This window comes from Nannobrachium achirus (assembly GCF_963921795.1).
Source record: "Nannobrachium achirus genome assembly, chromosome: 10".
Classification (NCBI taxonomy): Eukaryota; Metazoa; Chordata; class Actinopteri; order Myctophiformes; family Myctophidae; genus Nannobrachium; species Nannobrachium achirus.
This window is the reverse complement of record NC_137819.1, coordinates 17,939,877-17,957,171: the sequence shown is the minus strand read 5'-3', so window position 1 is coordinate 17,957,171 and position 17,295 is coordinate 17,939,877. Positions and strand designations below refer to the sequence as shown.

The 17,295-nt window shown below is 42.1% G+C and overlaps 1 protein-coding gene and 1 long non-coding RNA gene across 2 annotated transcripts in view; both read left to right on the top strand.

Annotated features, from left to right (window-relative positions):
* Positions 1–15,644, top strand: part of LOC308292876 (uncharacterized protein) — a gene marked incomplete at its 3' end in the record, with an annotated part of 30,433 nt that extends 14,789 nt beyond the window's left edge. The window contains exons 4-9 of the mRNA XM_080735299.1: positions 11,328–11,814; positions 12,014–12,170; positions 12,992–13,085; positions 14,583–14,702; positions 14,798–14,906; positions 15,492–15,644. Of these exons, the coding sequence (XP_080591425.1) occupies positions 11,328–11,814; positions 12,014–12,170; positions 12,992–13,085; positions 14,583–14,702; positions 14,798–14,906; positions 15,492–15,644 (1,120 nt within the window). The remainder of the gene's footprint in view (positions 1–11,327; positions 11,815–12,013; positions 12,171–12,991; positions 13,086–14,582; positions 14,703–14,797; positions 14,907–15,491) is intronic.
* LOC308293429 lies at positions 8,115–8,598 on the top strand. The gene is made up of 3 exons (XR_013962467.1): positions 8,115–8,150; positions 8,247–8,348; positions 8,512–8,598. It is a non-coding gene; the product is annotated as an uncharacterized lncRNA (long non-coding RNA).
* Positions 15,645–17,295: the final 1,651 nt, after the last annotated feature.

Below are 17,295 nucleotides of genomic sequence, written 5' to 3'. Positions count from 1 at the left end.
TGGCCAGAAAGCTGCAGCAAAAAGATGTCTTGGATTTCTGGAAAGAAATCAAGATAATTAATAATAGTAAAATACCGTTGCCTTCCAATATTGACGGGATCACAGGGAGTGCAAAGATTGCAGAAATGTGGAAGCGACACTACAAAGACCTTTTTAATTGTGTTAAAAGTGATGATTAGGGTTAGGGTTAGGGTTTGGGTTAGGGTTAGGGTATCTGATGTACAGTTTCATGATGAGGTTGAAGGACTCAAAAAATGAAATTATAATGACTCTAATTATGCCTAAAAAGAGCAGCATTAGATACTCCTCTTGTCTCTGGAGACATTGGATTGAGTGTCTGTATGTTTTTTAGTGCCTTTTCTGTTGTGCCCTGTTGTTGTTGTTTTTGTTTTAATCTCTGTTGTCTCTTGTATTGTTGATTGCTGATATATGGACCTGTAGAGTCTGAAATAAAGATTGATTGATTGATTGATTGTGGGTGTATTTACCACTTGCACAAATAATGCCATATAGTCCCTTCGAGTTGAGAGTGACTTGAGTCCTTTTTTTCCCTAATTCATTTCATTCAGCAGTTTGTTTTGTCTCTCCAGCAGAGTTTCTAGTGTCTCTCTCTACTCTGGAAGAGAGGTTATACATAGGTTTTTATGCATTTCGGGCATTATGACCCCTCCAAAAACTTCGCCCGCGCCGCTTTGCGGCGCGGGCAAGAAGTCGCCCCTCTGGCATTTCTTCATGCCCCACCTACTACTAAAGCTTAGATCCGGCCCTGGCACAGGACCACAGGGGCACTGATGGGCATGAACCTCTCCCCTGGTGGATAGCTTTGTAGCTTTGGAAACATTATTTTAGCTTTGTGGAGATAAAACGCTAAAATCTAATCTAAAATCGCCACAGCATGTCACCCAGAGTCAGGCTGTATTTTCATTTCATAAGTACCAGCTCTTGTGCCTTAACTTAAAGCCCTGTCCATACTGTCTCCAACCACCGAACCTTTTGTCTGAAAATTTCGACTTTTGGACGTGCAACTTTCCGAACTCTAATTCGGGTTAATGCTAGATGCGATTGACGTAATTTTGTAGTTGAAGCGGGCCTTTCCAACCAAAACTTTGGTGGTCGGAGACAGTATGGACACTACAGGCCTTTAAGTTAAGGCATAAGAGCTGGTACTTAAGACAATCAAAATAGAGCCCCGAGTCTCAGAAGTTCCTCTTATGTGTTCAGCTCGATCACATATTCAACATGTATTGTTCACAGTCCTGGATTCTGTCTGTTGGGAATACAGGCAAGCAGAAATGTCAGCGTAAAGTCAACAGCCGGAAATCCAAGTCGCCTCACCTGGGTCAGGAATAAGGGAGCAGCGACCAGCCCTCGTCAGTGTTGTCTGTTCCACTCTGATGGAGATTACCACAGACAGGACACTTCTGGGCTCCATGTTGATCTGAATTATGAAATGTAGCTATTTATTTCCCCGTTTCAATTAAGATGACCATGGTGTTACATATAGCACAATCTCACCTATGACTGTCTCTATGGTTTCCAACATGCACAGAACGATGTGCTCTGCAATGTCATCATGGTAACTAAAAAGTATGTCAGGAACCTTTTTTTTTACCCATGACTTGTGTTGTGGCTTGAGAAAGAAGACGGCTTTAAATAATTTTCTCAGGGATTAGATATAATATGTTGGTGTTTGTATTTGTTTGTTTTCTGTAGTACTTTTTTATACTGTCAGAACTGTCTAAACTCTTTCCGTTAGAAAAAGAAAACATTCTAATAATAATAAACTACCCAAACATAAAGAATGGTTTGCACCATTGCTGCACTTTTAGCTTTTTTGCTTTGTTGCTTTGTAACAAAAGCATACTATCTGTTGTGTAACTTATTCAGTCTCCAGCACAGGAGGTGTGCTTTATCTTTTCCCACCACTCATGGAAATCTGAATTTATGAGTTCCCGTGTTCTCTTGTAAATGTTACACAATTCCTTTGTGACTCTTCAGGATAACAGTCTGGACCTTTTTGTATGGTACAATTAAATGTTTTGGAGCTCACTGTCAAGGCTTATTCAAGATTATGACCTCTGATATCTGCTTTTATTTATTATCCTGGATTTATAGCAACCTTCTGTTTTATCATTAAATGATTAATAATTCTTTGCAAGTCCTGTTGATCTCTGTGAGTGTGAACCCATACCGTGTTTTTGCTTTCTTAAATAACATTCAGAACCTTTCCGTTTTTAGTATGAATAGTTTGGTCATAGGCTAGCTCATGTTAAGATTTTAACATGCATTATAATTCATCCTGTTTCTATTGGATGTTATGTATTTACAATGGCAGTGGCCAAAAAGTTTAAAAGTTTAGCTTTATTCTAAAAACAGAAATGAATAGAAAGATTATTATAGCACCTTTTCAGCTTTTCAAACACACAGTTGTGACCTTTTTTTGTTTTTTTGAAATAAAGACTTGAAACCCTATGTATATTGAAATGTCTTTATTGGGAATAACCCCTTGAGATGAACCATCTCCTTTCCAAGGGGCTCCGATGTATGATTGTATGATCTATCCTTGAAATGCAATGTTTATATCGCTCAATGTCTCTTAGTAGTCGGGGACCCAGTCCCCAAAATGGGAGGGGACCTGTGATTTTCTGCCGTACTTTTTATTTCTGTTTTATCTATTAGTTTGGTCATTAAGGTCCACAGAATGAGAGGCCTGCTCTGCTGGAAACATCGCGAAAACAAGTTATGGCCGTTTGTATATTTCCTCTCCCATTGACTCCACTACACTGTGACTACACAGGAAAAGAAACATATTAAAAAAAAAAAGAAATCTGCTTTAAGTAGCATGTGACCCCCAGTTCATGAAGAACTGGGGGTTCTTCATGATTCTGAATCCATTGCAAGCATTTGTTTTGCATGAAAAACATTCCTTGGGCTACATTTCGACCCCAGACAATTGTGAAAGGTGATGAGTCATCAAAAAAAAAGTTAAAAAAAAGGTGATGATTCATCACTTTTCACTGTTTTCTGGGTCTGAATTTTTGCCCAAGGAATGTTTTTCATGCAAAACAAATGCTTGCAATGGATTCAGAATCATGAAGAACCCCCAGTTTGACCCCTCACATGCTACTTAAAGTAGATTTTTTTCTTTTTTTAATATGTTTCTTTTCCTGTGTAGTCACAGTGTAGTGGAGTCAATGGGACAGTGAATATACAAATGGCCATAACTTTTTTTCGCGATGTTTCTGGCAGAGCAGGCCTCTCATTCTGTGGACCTTAATGACCAACCTAATAGATAAAACTGAAATAAAAAGTACGGCAGAAAATCACAGGTACCCCTCTTTTCTTTGAGCTTTTGGCCATGTGGGTCCCCGACTAAGAGTACTCCTGCAAACTTTGGAAGCCAATCTTAGCCAGTCAGAATGTAATATGAAAAATCTGAAAGACCCGTTTTGTATAATGACTATAGAGATACTGTGTACCGATTTGCGTGATATATGGACCAAATCTGTATGAGTACTGTAAAAAAAAAAGTGTTTTGCACAAATCTGCCTCCTGGTGGCGCTATAACAGCACAAATCTGCCTCCTGGTGGCGCTATAACAGGCCCATGTGAAAGATTGGGGGCAGAGGTTCTACTCTGGCACCCAGGGAGTGTGTGTGCACAGTTTTGCGGCCAACGGTGCCAGAAGATTAGCTGTCAGAAGGACGGACGGATGGACACACACGCGGACGGATGGACAGACAGATGGTGCAAAACATAGTCTCCCCACACACGGTGCTTTACAGTAACAGTGAATAAATCCAAGGTCAAGATGAAATAACGTTTACAACAATGTGTAAGTTAATAAAAAGCAGTGTGATAGAAGTGAGAACAATTAAATGAGTCACAGAGTTTGCCTTCCTGAGATCCAGGAAGTTCCACAGCCAGGAGCTTGCATGGTAGAAGCCCTGTGAACTTATAGTGACCAGAGTCCAGACTTTAGAACCGTCAGTATGACCCTGGTGTCAGTGCTGGACAATAACTAATTAATTATGACTGGGAATGGATTGATTCATTATTATTATTACCCCTATTATTACCCTTATAGTTGTTGTTATCATCATTATCATGATCATTGTGTTCTTTGGTCGGTGTAGGGCAGGCTATGTTTGTGTTTGTGTTTGTGTGTGACTGTATGTTTAAAAGCAGCAGTTGCCTAGGTTAAGGCTGTGTTGACAATATATGGAGTGTCAGCTATACTGTATAGTCATAGAGGCGGGTCATGATGAAACAGAAACTAAATGTAGTGTAGACACACAGACAACCATTTTCAACACAAGGAAGGACAAAACAACGGTGAACTGTAGTCGACATGTAGGCTACACAACGCAACAAAGCAAATAAAGGACCAAAGTGCACAGCTTAATGTAAGGTAAGAACTTTTATTATAGCCTACTACAACCAAGGGTTCACATACCGGTATGAGCACTTTTTAATACACATTATTTCAGTGAGTTCCTCTCGCTCACCCCTCCCCCACTCTTCCTCCGATCTCTCTCTCTCTCTCTCTCTCTCTCTCTCTCTCTCTCTCTCTCTCTCTCTCTCTCTCTCTCTCCCCCCCCCCCCCCCCCCTCTCTCTCTCTCTCTCTCTCTCTCTCTCTCTCTCTCTCTGGTTATGATGTCATTACCAAAGTGTGTAGAAGACAGAGCAGGAATGTTTATCTAATGCAATAAGTGACATGTAGCATTAGCAGGTCTGTGTAATTTATTTGACAAGTGTCTCCACCTTAGCTAACCTCGTGTCACCTCCAGGCTTTCCGCAGAACCCATTGATGGATGGTTTTCATTGTGAATTAACCAGTGTGATCCTTCGTAGAGCCCGCCTACCGTATTATAGCCTCATTTACAGTAAACTCACACATACATGCATGCACTGTTTCCGTATCCGCTCCAGACTCAGACCGGATCAGCAAGCAAATGAACAAAGTCTAGCAGTTTACAGGAAATCACGTTACTTCTGGGGAAGCTGCACGGGGTTTCTTTATGGTGTGGTATTATGTTAGTCCTTTTTTATTTGTGAATGTCGTATTTTATTTGGTTTACAGTGAACATCATTTTATCGTAAAAATATCTCCTTTGACGGTGTTGAAAAGAACTCCACACGTTTTGTAGAGAATAAAACATGATTTTAAAACATGGTAGAGTATGTTAATACAATAATACCAACAACCACATCCAAGTCATGTAGTTTAGTTAGGCTGTGTGTGTGTGTGTGTGTGTGTGTGTGTGTGTGTGTGTGTGTGTGTGTGTGTGTGTGTGTGTGTGTGTGTGTGCGTGCGTGCGTGCGTGCGTGCGTGCGTGCGTGCGTGCGTGCGTGTATAGAAACCTATTCACAGCATCATGCAGGAGTCTGAAGCACAGAGAACAGAGATGTCTGCCAGCAGCAGTGATGTGGTTGTGGAGAGAAAACCGTCTAAGGATCCACATGATAACTTCAACAACACAGTCACCAGGATCCCACAAAACAGGTTGGAACTTGGAACGCAACAGATTCAGGGTTTTATTTTAATTTATTTTTTTTCCTACCCCACAATTGACTTGGTACTTGTAAGATATTGTCACAGCCGGGTGGAAACCTTTTATGTATGTTTCGGGTGTCCATGCAGCTGAATGGTAGAGGGCCTGCCCATGGTTAACAGAAGGTCCCAGGTTCAAATCCTGGCTCTGGCAATGTGTTGAGGTGTCCTTGAGCAAGACACTTAACCCCTTACTGCCCCTGTGCTCAAGTCTGACTACTGCTCAAGTCTGACTAAACGCTACTATAGTATTTTCAAAACGAATAGTGGTTTACAAACCGTTGGGATACCTGAATATTCGTGCAGGTCCCTATTCCTTTATTAACAGTTTTAAATGCAGCACAATAATGCCTGCATGGCTATAATGCAGTGAAATGAATTCTCTGCCTCCCCGCTTTATTATGCTTATATCGTTTGACACAGAGAGAATAAAATCATGACTCATACAGCAAATTAAAACAGACTTCTCACAGATTAGCCTAATTTGAATTATAATAATCGCTGGCTTATAACGCAAGTGCTGTCAGCCTGTCAGTCTTCTTTTCATGGCCATAATTTGACCAAGAGAAGAGGCAGTCGCCTCGCAAGAATAAGGGATGGAGCTTGTTATTTTTTATTGATAATGAGCACCTTATTGCTCCTCATAATATGGATATTCTACAGAGACCACGTAGCAAGGAGGAGAAGCATAAGGTGACGTAACCAGGCAAAGAACTTCACCATTTATGCTGTCCACACGGCAAAATAAATACGGCCGGGTAACAAAAATGCACTGTGGCCAGAGTTTTGGAATTTATTCATTTACGTCCTCCGTTTCATGCGTTTGCATGTGGACACCCATGGGCAACCGTAAATGTTCCTCCCGGGCAAGAATTTACCCGGCTTGGTGTGGTCGGGCTCTGAATCTCTATTCGGAATGAATTCATTCGGAATGAATAAATGTTGTGCATGTAAACGCAGCCAATGTCAACCATATGTCAACCATAGGTCTAACTAGAACTGCACACTGTCGATGTGCCAACTTGAGCCTTGTGCACAAGTAGGCCGTACATGGCCTACTTGTGCGCCAGCAGAGCGCACCATGAGGTGTGCTCTGCTGGCCTCATTAGCAGTTAATGATGACATTAACAGGAATGCTCTTATATACCAAACTCTGCTGACATCCCTAGTGGCATCACCTGGAATGCTGGTCCCTCATTGGCTGTTAATGATGATGTTGCCAGAAATGCTGGTCCCTGATTGGGCTACGGTCTTCAACAAGGGGGTACATACATACGTACCCAGCCGATCGCAGTACTTGCCAGCTCTGCTTGCGCGAGTAATTATTCTGTGTGTCCAACAGTTATTCAGGAAATGAAAAGGCTGTGTTGTAATGGATCCAATGTATTATTAAGTCACAAGCTGTTAACTTGTTAACGGGTGTTCTGAATGAATTAAATTAAAAATGGGGTTTGAAGTTAAACAGGCTCATGTAGGAGAGTCAGGGGTTGACACTAAGGTCTCAGAGGCTGTGCAGCACAATAATGCCTGGAACAGGTCATGTTCTACTTGCCCTCAGGTCTTGGCCACTTGCCCCCCCCACCTCTTCAGACTCCACCTCACCCCCTGGACATAAATTTCTTCTTTGTTTCAGTGAGGTTCACTTTGTAAAACCAGAGAGAGTGTCCCCTGCACCCAGCTGTCTGTCTATGAGAAGTGACGCATCCATGGGTCAGCCTCTTAACTTTAGAGAATCTGCAATGTAAGTTACATTGCTGTTTCTGTTAAAGGACAATACCAACATAAATACTGTACATGTCATTGTCTACTCACAGGTTCAGCCATATGCTGTACATACAACTATTTTCCCATTGATGCCTTAATTTTAGATGTCAGGACAATTTTAATTGCTTTCTGTCAAACAAATACATAATGTGTGATTACATCAGCAGGTCCTAAACAATGTCAACCTCCAATATTAATGCCAGAGACTAACAACTGTCAATCACATATCTCAATGGTCATAGCATGGCGTTGCTCAGACTTATTCTGAGTCTGTCTGGCCACAAGGCTACAATGGTCACTCCATTTTCCACATGAAGCTGAGACACTAGAGGGCAGTGTTACTCTGTGTAGTATGTCATACTAACTTGGTGAACACAGCATATAGCTCTATTCTAGCACACACTTTGTAAACATGTAAACATTTGCTAACTTGCAAAGTTTAAATCCCATTTCCCCAGCCCCTAGGTGATAGGAGCAATAGGAAATACATCAAGATGTGTCAGAAAAAGCTATTTCAGCTGGTCTTTAAAATACTACAGACCCTTATGTAAGTGTGTGTGTGTGTGTGTGTGTGTGTGTGTGTGTGTGTGTGTGTGTGTGTGCGTGCGTGCGTGCGTGCGTGCGTGCGTGCGTGCGTGCGTGCGTGCGTGTGTGTGTGTATGTGTGTGCGCGTGCGTGCGTGCGCGCGTGCGTGCGTGCGTGTGCGTGTGTGTGTGTCAGCCACAGGATGATGCAGGATAGAGGGGTGTCTCCTGCTGTCAGTATGAATAGTGACAGGTCCATGGATATCCCTTTTAACTTTAAAAGAGAACTCACTACTCCTGACTCGGGGTGAGAATGAACAAATAACATTAATATTAACAACAACAATAATAATAATTGTTGTTGATGTTTTGGTTACCAGCATACATTTCTGCTTTGTTTCAGTGTGGGAGCGTCCCCTGCTCCCAGCTGTCTGTCTATTAGCAGTGACAGGTCCAGGAGTCTCATTGGTAACTTTAAAAGAGAACTCACTACTCCAGACTTAGGGTGAGAATGAACTAAAATGCTTCAGTTAGATGGTTGCTTGCACAACTAAATATGTAATAGTCACGTAATAATAATAATAGTAGGCTACGGTAATACTAATAAGGGTAATAATAATTGTTATTTTATGTTTTGGTTACCAGCATACATTTCTGTTTTGTTTCAGTGTGGGAGCGTCCCCTGCACCAAGCTGTCTGTCTGTGAGAAGTGACAGGTCCAAGGGTATCCCTGTCAACTTTAGAGAATCTGTAATGTAAGTTACACCATTAGTGTGTTTTGTGTTAAACAATGTCATTGTCTATTCACAGGTTCAGACATACAGTATACAGTACATCAGTAGATTGTGTTGTGTTTTTTTAACTTTTTTTCTACATTACATTATATTCGGACCAATTTCAACCACTAACATTGATGACTGACATCTGTCAATCCCATAGCTCAGTGATCAAACCCATGCACTTCCAAATGAAGTTGACACTAGACTACTTGCATGTGGACACCCATGGGCAACCGTAAATGTTCCTCCCGGGCAAGAATTTACCCGGCTTGGTGTGGTCGGGCTCTGAATCTCTATTCGGAATGAATTCATTCGGAATGAATAAATGTTGTGCATGTAAACGCAGCCAATGTCAACCATAGGTCAACCATAGGTCTAACTAGAACTGCACACTGTCGAGGTGCCAACTTGAGCCTTGTGCACAAGTAGGCCGTACATGGCCTACTTGTGCGCCAGCAGAGCGCACCATGAGGTGTGCTCTGCTGGCCTCATTAGCAGTTAATGATGACATTAACAGGAATGCTCTTATATACCAAACTCTGCTGACATCCCTAGTGGCATCACCTGGAATGCTGGTCCCTCATTGGCTGTTAATGATGATGTTGCCAGAAATGCTGGTCCCTGATTGGGCTACGGTCTTCAACAAGGGGGTACATACATACGTACCCAGCCGATCGCAGTACTTGCCAGCTCTGCTTGCGCGAGTAATTATTCTGTGTGTCCAACAGTTATTCAGGAAATGAAAAGGCTGTGTTGTAATGGATCCAATGTATTATTAAGTCACAAGCTGTTAACTTGTTAACGGGTGTTCTGAATGAATTAAATTAAAAATGGGGTTTGAAGTTAAACAGGCTCATGTAGGAGAGTCAGGGGTTGACACTAAGGTCTCAGAGGCTGTGCAGCACAATAATGCCTGGAACAGGTCATGTTCTACTTGCCCTCAGGTCTTGGCCACTTGCCCCCCCCACCTCTTCAGACTCCACCTCACCCCCTGGACATAAATTTCTTCTTTGTTTCAGTGAGGTTCACTTTGTAAAACCAGAGAGAGTGTCCCCTGCACCCAGCTGTCTGTCTATGAGAAGTGACGCATCCATGGGTCAGCCTCTTAACTTTAGAGAATCTGCAATGTAAGTTACATTGCTGTTTCTGTTAAAGGACAATACCAACATAAATACTGTACATGTCATTGTCTACTCACAGGTTCAGCCATATGCTGTACATACAACTATTTTCCCATTGATGCCTTAATTTTAGATGTCAGGACAATTTTAATTGCTTTCTGTCAAACAAATACATAATGTGTGATTACATCAGCAGGTCCTAAACAATGTCAACCTCCAATATTAATGCCAGAGACTAACAACTGTCAATCACATATCTCAATGGTCATAGCATGGCGTTGCTCAGACTTATTCTGAGTCTGTCTGGCCACAAGGCTACAATGGTCACTCCATTTTCCACATGAAGCTGAGACACTAGAGGGCAGTGTTACTCTGTGTAGTATGTCATACTAACTTGGTGAACACAGCATATAGCTCTATTCTAGCACACACTTTGTAAACATGTAAACATTTGCTAACTTGCAAAGTTTAAATCCCATTTCCCCAGCCCCTAGGTGATAGGAGCAATAGGAAATACATCAAGATGTGTCAGAAAAAGCTATTTCAGCTGGTCTTTAAAATACTACAGACCCTTATGTAAGTGTGTGTGTGTGTGTGTGTGTGTGTGTGTGTGTGTGCGTGCGTGCGTGCGTGCGTGCGTGCGTGCGTGCGTGCGTGTGCGTGTGTGTGTGTCAGCCACAGGATGATGCAGGATAGAGGGGTGTCTCCTGCTGTCAGTATGAATAGTGACAGGTCCATGGATATCCCTTTTAACTTTAAAAGAGAACTCACTACTCCTGACTCGGGGTGAGAATGAACAAATAACATTAATATTAACAACAACAATAATAATAATTGTTGTTGATGTTTTGGTTACCAGCATACATTTCTGCTTTGTTTCAGTGTGGGAGCGTCCCCTGCTCCCAGCTGTCTGTCTATTAGCAGTGACAGGTCCAGGAGTCTCATTGGTAACTTTAAAAGAGAACTCACTACTCCAGACTTAGGGTGAGAATGAACTAAAATGCTTCAGTTAGATGGTTGCTTGCACAACTAAATATGTAATAGTCACGTAATAATAATAATAGTAGGCTACGGTAATACTAATAAGGGTAATAATAATTGTTATTTTATGTTTTGGTTACCAGCATACATTTCTGTTTTGTTTCAGTGTGGGAGCGTCCCCTGCACCAAGCTGTCTGTCTGTGAGAAGTGACAGGTCCAAGGGTATCCCTGTCAACTTTAGAGAATCTGTAATGTAAGTTACACCATTAGTGTGTTTTGTGTTAAACAATGTCATTGTCTATTCACAGGTTCAGACATACAGTATACAGTACATCAGTAGATTGTGTTGTGTTTTTTTAACTTTTTTTCTACATTACATTATATTCGGACCAATTTCAACCACTAACATTGATGACTGACATCTGTCAATCCCATAGCTCAGTGATCAAACCCATGCACTTCCAAATGAAGTTGACACTAGACTACTCTGTGTAGAATGTCATACAAAGATGCTTTTCAAATAAACGCAGCTAAACATTCACGTATGTTATCTCTTTTTCTCTCTCACACTGTCTCTTCTCTCTCCTCTCTCAGTGAGTTCAGCTCCATTCTGCTGAGCTCAGCCTGCGTCAGGTGCAGTTTGTGTTCTTCCATTCTGACGAATCCTGTCTCCATTCACTGTGGACACAGTTACTGCAATCATTGCATCAATAATTACTGGTCCCAGCCAGGCCCAACTGGGGACTATGCGTGTCCCCAGTGTATGACCAGCTACTCAACCCGTCCTGTACTCTCAGTTAACCTAGCGTTGGACTGGACACTGCAGGCTCTCCAGGAGACCAGCTTTAGTCCAGCCTGTCCCACTCTGCCACAGGCTGGACCAGGAGATGTAGCTTGTGATATCTGCTCTGGCCTCAAGCTCCGAGCCGTCAAGACCTGTGTGACGTGTAGCGCCTCCTACTGTGAGAGTCATGTCAGGCAACACTACACTGACCCAGCCCTGCAGAAACACACCCTGGTCCAGGTCAATGAAGACACCAAACTCTCACAGTGGGGGAGGAACTCTGTGAAAATGGAGGACATCAAAGAGGTGAAAGTAATGTTTGTACACACCTGTGGTCATTAGGGCTTTAATGTATGTTGTCAAACAGTTTTTCTTTTTTTATAATTATTTTTTTCTCATTTCCATTGAAACATGCAAACTATAGTTAGAACAGAGAATTACTGTAGCTTAGTCTATTATTTAGATCAAATGCTTATCTAAATAAGCCTTGTCATCATTATTGTAGGAATCGTTTGAGGATAGTGAGTCTGAAGATCATCAGGAGGTTGAAAGTAAGAGGAGGAAGATGGAGGTTGAAAAGGAAGAGACGTTCCAACATGGCAGCCTGGAGCAATCTGACCTGAAGAATGTCTCCACACATCTACAACCTCTACAGGAGAAAGGTGACCCTCTGACCCCTTGCATATTGAACATGATGTATTGAGAAAATAACTCATATGCTCTGTATCGTCTCTCCTCAGTGTCAGTGTCTCATATCAGTTTTCCACATCAAGCTTTCCCAAACCTTTTGAGCTCGAAACCAAAAAGATACATTTGGTGTCTCCCCGCAGGACCCAAATCAAGATTGGCTAATTATTTCTTAACACAAATCGTGCCAGCTATTGAAGAATTAATCCTGCCAGCGTTTTCAGTGTTTTTACCCTATTTTGCGAGGACGATCGCGAGAGTGTGTGTATATACACAGGGCCAGCGGTATATGCCTTTAAATATGCCTTTAAGTAGTTGGTGGGCTGCAGAGGTGTATTATGGGATACGCTTGGTGCTGTTGTACTTCTTGTTCAGGTAGAGAAGAGTGTGGCCACGCATTTTACAAGGAAGTGATATTTTATTTGTTTTACGAGTGATAGGCAGAGAGACTTTAAGACTATTTCACACTGTTTACAGAGATACCACGTGACCTATACTGTATCATAATGTACATTTTTGGGGATTGACATGACACCTTTAAGAACTCAGTTAAAAAGCCCAAATGACAGCCCATTCTCACCCCCTCTGCTTCACCTTCCCGACGCGTTCCCAACTCGCTTTCTGCTTCACCCCTGCGACGCTTTACAGCGTTCCAAAGCGATGAGAACGGAGAGTCTTAGTACGCATGCGCCGACATGTGTTTACTGGAATATTTTCCAGTCACAGGGAATCGAACCCGGGTCTCCGTTTTAGCCTATCCTAATGTTGCTCCCCCTCTGGCCCTCTCTGTGTCCAGGTGGTAATCCAATGGAAGGAGGTGGTGTCTCTCCTCAGAGTCAACACGCCAGCCTGCTACAGGACAGTATGATGTATCTGAATAACAGCCAGGGGTGAGAGCATGGACACATCCCAACAAAATACATCATGATACATACTGACACCTGTGTAGCCACCAGCCTTACTAACAGAATGTTCCTCTTCAACTGATCCAAAATGCCACGGCACGACATGGTCTTAAACCAGCCAAAGTTCTCACAGTCTCCCCCCTTCTCCGCTCCCTCCACTGGCTCCCAGTTGCTGCTCGCACAGATTAAAAAACATTGATGCTGGCCTTCAAAGCAAGCTGGTATGGCACCTCCCTACCTCCAAAACCTGATCGATCCCTACAACCCCACCCGTTCACTCAGATCAGGTAACACAGGGATGCTGACAGAACCCTCACTAAAAAACAGAGGACAAAAATCTACTCGTCCTAGCATTTGTTTTGCACAAAAAACATTCATTGGCCCCAGAAAACGCCCACAAAACTGATGTAAAATGATGACTCATCACTTTTCATCACTAAACCATGATTTTCTGGGGCCATTTTTAGCCCAAGGAATGTTTTTTGTGCAAAACAAATGCTTGCAATGGATTCAGCATCATGACAAACCCCTAGTTAGACCCCTCACATCCTACTTAAACAGATTTTTTTTCTGGGTATTTTCCTCCTGTATAGAAAGTCGATGGGAGCCCAACTTGATTTGGCCACTGTGGGTATTTGCAGTGAGCAGATTATGGTAGATTTTTTATCCTGGCTAGTAGACCTAATTTCCTGTCAGAATCAGTTGAGAAACTAAATAACACAATTTCTTCCAACCTGAGTGGATTTTTTTCCTAGAATTACTAGACTATTAGCCCATAGCACTTACCGTAGCATAGCACTCGCCTACCCTCAATGACCAGGGGGCGGCAGTGGCTCAGGGGTAGAGAAACTACCATTAGAACATGGAGGGTTCCCAATTCGATCCCAAGTTCCCCCGAAGAGTCCTTGAGCAAGACTCTGAACCCCTAGTTGCTCCCGGGCAGCAGGTTGGTGCCTTGCATGGTTTCCTCTGCCATCGGTGTATGAACGTGTGTGTGAATGGGTGAATGTAATGCACAATCTATGTAAATCGCCTTGGATAAAGGCGCTACAAATGCACCATTTACAATTTTAACATACAATGAAATTATTTTTTATATATAGCGTCTTTTAACCCACTGTTTTCCTGGAAAACTATTACTCAGCCTCTGTAGCAGCTAGTAACAAAATTCCAAAAACTATTTGATAGCTTTACCTTTGGCTTTCATAGAAAGATATTTTTCCAAAAAACTACTGTAGGCTACTACATACTGTACCTACTGTAATACAAAGAAATGTGTTCCTGGCCTGAGGGGTAAAAGCACAAAAAATGTCTTTTGCTAAAATGTTTAGGAAACGTTGAGATGGAGAATATCACACACACACACACACACACACACACACACACACACACACACACACACACACACACACACACACACACACACTCATACTAGCGCTACAAAGGATGAATTTATTTTTGTTTTATTTCTCCCTGGCTCAGGCTGATGAACGATGGCGTGGGTTCAATGCTGACGGGCGACCCTCCCTCTGCCCTGGGCGTGAGGAAGAGATGGCATGAGTACATGACACAGGACATGAGAAACTACCTGGTGAACACACTGTAAGGGACAGGGAACATCCTCACTATATAATATAGCCCTAGTGGTTTACCTGGTTCTCCTCTAACACCACACCTCTATCTCTTCTCATCCACAGTGTCCAGTTACTTTCCTTTCCTAACCCAGAACCCACCGTTCTAAAAGACAACTTGGTGGCCTATGCCAGGAAGGTGGAGGGAGACATGTATGAATCGGCCAACAGCACAGTAAGCAACATTATGAGATATCCTCTAATATTAATAATCACTGACATGAATAAGACATTTGTTGTAATAGGTCTTTTGGAGGTGTCACAGGCCAGTGAGTAAATGAGCAGTACCATAATGTTTGATGTGATGTTGACAAATTCACTAAAATGCCTGAGATGGGTGTTGAATTGATACCTCGCCCTCCCAGGTTATTCCACCTCTTCTGTACATCTTGTTGTTATCTTGTGAACAGGACCCTGTGTGTTGTTTTCCCTTGGCTGCTACTACAGCCCACATCCACATTTATATGGGACAAAGACAGGAACAAAAACATTTCCCCAAGACTCTTAAAGTCATACTACTGTATGTAACCTTTTAGATACATTTATTAATTGATATTTTGATATAATCTTGCTCTGGTATATTTTTCACATGCATGTGTTTTTTAGACAACCTGACAAACAACATAGGCAATGGAAATTTATATACGGTACGTAGTTAGAATAAATACTGTGGCAATACTACGGCAGTATGACTTTATCCCTCCACTGTCCTAATTGTCTTTCCCCTCCTCTCCTATCTTACCCTTTTCCCCCTGCCTAGGATGAGTACTACGACCTGATAGTGGAGAAGATCTTTAAGATCCAGGATGAGTTGGAGGAGAAAAGGAGGACCAGGCAACAGAAGCAGGTCCTGGGGCTGCAGTGGCCCCCCGGGACGGGTCAACCTCCCACGGGACGACCTCCAAGTGAGTGAGACATCCATGACCTGTATGAACCCTAAGGTCTAATTAAACCATTTGTGTGATGGAACGTGTCCAACAAAACGATTTTTCTCTCCCTATATTTTGCATTGTTTACAATGGGAATGCTGTTTTTTTTTTAAACACAAGCAGTGTGATGGGATGCTGAGTGTTTATTTTGAACTCATAAGTTCACGTGTGGTATTTGTATCTGCTTGCTGAGAGTTAAAGTATTTCTGATGTACTTCCAATCGGCCAGTAGTTGGGGCGAATCCGACATTTTCGTGACCGTGAGAGTATAGGTCCGTTTCTCAGTGGTTTTGTCAACTATGAAGGTTAAATAACAAATTGAGCTCCCATGTCCCTCGCAAAAATGTGAGCAAAATGTTTGACAGCCGCTGAAGGTCTGGGTCTCATCCACTTACTATACACTATACTATAAAGAAAAATAACACTCCCAAAAAATCTGCTTCAAGTGAATCCATTGCAAGCATTTGTTTTGCATGAAAAACATTCCTTGGGCTAAAAACGGACCCCAAAAGACTGCGAAAAGTGATGACTCATCACTAAACCATAGTCTTGTTACTACTGTTGGAAGGGTTTTTAATGTGAGCGTCTTGGCGTTTTCGGACAGAAGAAAAACATCAAACCGAGTTTGAAGTAAGCGGTGGTGCGTATGTGTGTGGCCGTGTGTGTGACTCAACAGCGCCACTTGGTCACCAGCGGGATTGCAGCTCAGTCTACAAAGTAACGTGGATAGATGGTATGATGGAAAAATATTAATCCAATCAGGTGACAAGTTGACAATTTATTGAAGAAAGTTCAGCAACAGAGAAACAGCATACACAGCATCAGAGATCTGGCCTTCTGGCCAGAGCTTACACCCAGTGTGGCAGAAGATCTCCTGAAGTGTCATATGGGACACCTCTTGTACACATAGATGCTCTCCATAAATGGAGATAGAATAGAAACATCTATACTAAGTACCATACAGTATATAATATAATAAATAAGACTGACTGGTTAAGTTAGCATTGACCTTTAGGACAGACTATTATGCTGACACAGAGAAGTAGAAGTAACAGGAGGATGTCAGCTGTTGGATTGACAGCTGCAGGTAAATCTAAATTAGTGTGAGATTTGCTTTAAACTAAGTTCTACAACATTGAATGTAAGTAGGAAATACACATTTGACAGTCTATAAAATAAATAAGCCATTTATGTACATTTGTAAATGATTATTACATCATATATACGAGCTATTTGTAGATAAAGAACAAATCATTTACAAGCTATTTATATACGTTGTTCAATTATTATGAAATGGATAATAACATTATATAAACAGGTCATTATTGCGACCGTAGGGAGCAAGTTTACTATGAGAATCGTCACAGCTTGACCGTATGTATACATGTAGCCTATACGTGTGACGCCTGACACTGTGGTGTCATCACTGTGACATCACAGGTGACATCGCAGTGATGTCAGATACTCAGTGCAGGGATCTCCATATATAGGCATGAACAGGTGACATCACAGTGATGTCACATACTCAGAGCAGGGATCTCCATATATGGGCATAAAAGGGATTGTGTTAGGGATCTCCTCATATGGGCATAAAAGGGATTTGTTATGTCAGATACTCAGAGCAAGGATCTCCAT